Source organism: Myotis davidii, unplaced genomic scaffold, assembly GCF_000327345.1.
Source record: "Myotis davidii unplaced genomic scaffold, ASM32734v1 scaffold2100, whole genome shotgun sequence".
Classification (NCBI taxonomy): Eukaryota; Metazoa; Chordata; class Mammalia; order Chiroptera; family Vespertilionidae; genus Myotis; species Myotis davidii.
The window spans coordinates 896,067-898,677 of NW_006292458.1; the positions used below are offsets into that span (position 1 = coordinate 896,067).

Consider the following 2,611-nt stretch of genomic DNA (forward strand, 5'->3'; position numbering starts at 1 on the left):
GAGGAACATCGATCAGCTGCCTCCTGCACACCCCCTACTAGGGATGTGCCCGCAACCCAGGTACATGCCCTTGACCTGGGACCCTTGAGTCTGTAGGCCGACGCTCTAACCGCTGAGCCAAACCGGTCAGGCAACATAATAAGTCTTTTGAACTGTGCTTGCATGAGAATTAGGAATTTTGCCAGTTTTCTTTCCTCCATGGGGAAAATTGTGCATAGGTTTTGTGTGGTCAGCCCCTTACCCCGTTTTCCCCGTAAGCTCTGTTATATTTAGTGTCTGCTTTTGTAGCTTAACAAAAGCTTTTAGAGACATCATATAAGAATTACAATAAACTCCTTGACCCGCCTCCCAGCGCCCTTTAAGGCGGTAAACAAAGCCTGCTACTTGCTCTGCACACAGCAATGGTAATAACGAGAGACCTTTTCTTACCTCCTGTGCAAACAGACTCTGAAGCTGTGACAGCCACAGCAGTGTGGGCTGGCGTAAGAAAGTCTCTTCCAGGTTGTGAGGATGAAGGAGAATGGCAGACATTTGGCCCCGAACTCAATAAAGGAGCATCCTCACGGCCCCCAACTCTAGCCTGTTCCTTATTCCGAGGCCCTGGGGCCTTTTTCTGAGCCTCTCCGCTTCCCCTCTAAGAAATAGAAACAGTAAGTGTTATAGACTGAGAGTATTCTGCTCAGTGAAAGAAGCCAGTCAGAGAAAGACAAATATCCCGTGACCTGACTTATAAGTGGAAGCTAATGAACGTGGTAAGCTGATGTCATCGTCACGCACCGCGTGGAATTTCCAGCTCCGGGTTTGCTCAGCACAGCGCCCGGCGTTTGGCAGAGGCGCCAGCGTAGAAACAGTAAGTGTTATAGACTGAGAGTATTATGCTGAGTGAAAGAAGCCAGCCAGAGAAAGACAAATATCCCGTGACCTGACTTATAAGTGGAAGCTAATGAACGTGGTAAGCTGATGTCATCGTCACGCACCGCGTGGAATTTCCAGCTCCGGGTTTGCTCAGCACAGCGCCCGGCGTTTGGCGGAGGCGCCAGCAGAGGGCGCCGTGGAGGCTTCTATTTGAGACGTTCAGCCGGTTCAGAGGGGACCCAGAGCTCACTGGGCTTTTTCTCCCGCCTTCCCGCAGCCGAGTGCACGGTGATGGGCATCCCCAGCATCTCCACCAACCTCTCCGGCTTCGGCTGCTTCATGGAGGAGCACATCGCAGACCCGTCGGCCTACGGTCAGCGCCCAGGCTGAGAACCGGCACGCTTGGGCCCTGGGGAGGAGGCGTCCTGGTGTCAGTCTGTTTTCTGAGTCCCCCATCATGCCCTCCCCCGCCTCACCCCACAGGCATCTACATTCTGGACCGGCGGTTCCGCAGCCTGGATGATTCCTGCTCGCAGCTCACCTCCTTCCTCTACAGCTTCTGCCAGCAGAGCCGGCGTCAGCGCATCATCCAGCGGAACCGCACCGAGCGCCTCTCCGACCTTCTGGACTGGAAATACTTGGGCCGGGTATAGACCAACGCCCTCTCCTGCCCTGTGCTTCCTTCCGATTCTGGGTCTCTGGTTCTTCAGGCTCAAAGGGGCAGGTGGCTCCTCTTACTTGTAAAGCTTGCTGTCCCTTTAAGAAATGATTCAACTGCTGCAGGAAAACCACGTGGGTCCAAAGGGCTGCTATTTGCATAACTGCATCCCGAGAAACCAGGCTGTCCATTCACAGCTCTGCTATTTGCATAAGGGGCGGAGCCCGACAAATGGGTGATTGGCTCAGACCGCCTATTGCCCACCGTTCTCCGCTCATGGCACACATAAACTTATTAGTAAATTATGGGGCCCATCAAAAAATATATTTTTTGCTGATGTGACCAAAAAAAAAAAAAAGACACACAAAAAAACAGGTATAATTCAGATTCATTCACACCGGACGGCTGTTGTGTTTGTGCTGTCATTTTTTTACTGGGCCATCTAAAAGCGGGCAGCGCCCCTGCCTGGTCTCTTTTACAGTCAGGAATTGCCTGTTTCTGTTTGTTGGTTTTAAGTATATTTGTATTGATTCAGAGGGGAAGGGAGAGGGAGAGAGTGATAGAAACAGCAATAATGAGAGTCATTGATCGGCTGCCTCCTGCACGCCCCCTACTGGGGATCGAGTGGCAAAGCCGGCATGTGCCCTTGATGGGAATCGAACCTGGGACCCTTCAGTCCGCAGGGCGACGCTCTATCCACTGAGCCACACCTGTTAGGACAGGAATTGCATGTTTTATAAAAATTGCACATCTGTTAAAAAGCGCTGGCTTAGGGGTCTAGTGGAAGATGCTGCAGAGTGTGCTCATCTGCATAAAAGGTGTGGCTGGGGTGGGGGGGGTCACCCTCTCCCACTTCTGCCAAGGGCTCCCCCCCATGTCCCTCTCCTTCTTTCCCCGGAAGTACTATATGTCTGCGCGCCACATGGCCCTGGCCAAGGCCTTCCCAGAGCACTTCTCCTACGAGCCCCACGAGGCTGACACGGTGAGTTGGCGGGGGTCCCTCTAGTGGGCCCGGGGCTGGAGGGCGGGGCCGGGGGTGCAGCGCTCAGAGGGCCTGGGGGGTTGGGGGCTTGCACGCCCGGGCTGCACCGGGGGCCT

General features: G+C 53.9%; 1 protein-coding gene across 1 annotated transcript in view; it reads left to right on the forward strand.

Moving 5' to 3' along the window:
* GYS1 (glycogen synthase 1) overlaps positions 1 to 2,519 on the forward strand; it is a 16,906-nt gene extending 14,387 nt beyond the window's left edge. Inside the window, exons 14-16 of the mRNA XM_006765990.2 lie at positions 1,133 to 1,228; positions 1,339 to 1,502; positions 2,415 to 2,519. Coding sequence (XP_006766053.1) covers positions 1,133 to 1,228; positions 1,339 to 1,502; positions 2,415 to 2,519 — 365 coding nt within the window. The remainder of the gene's footprint in view (positions 1 to 1,132; positions 1,229 to 1,338; positions 1,503 to 2,414) is intronic.
* The last annotated feature ends 92 nt before the right edge of the window (positions 2,520 to 2,611 follow it).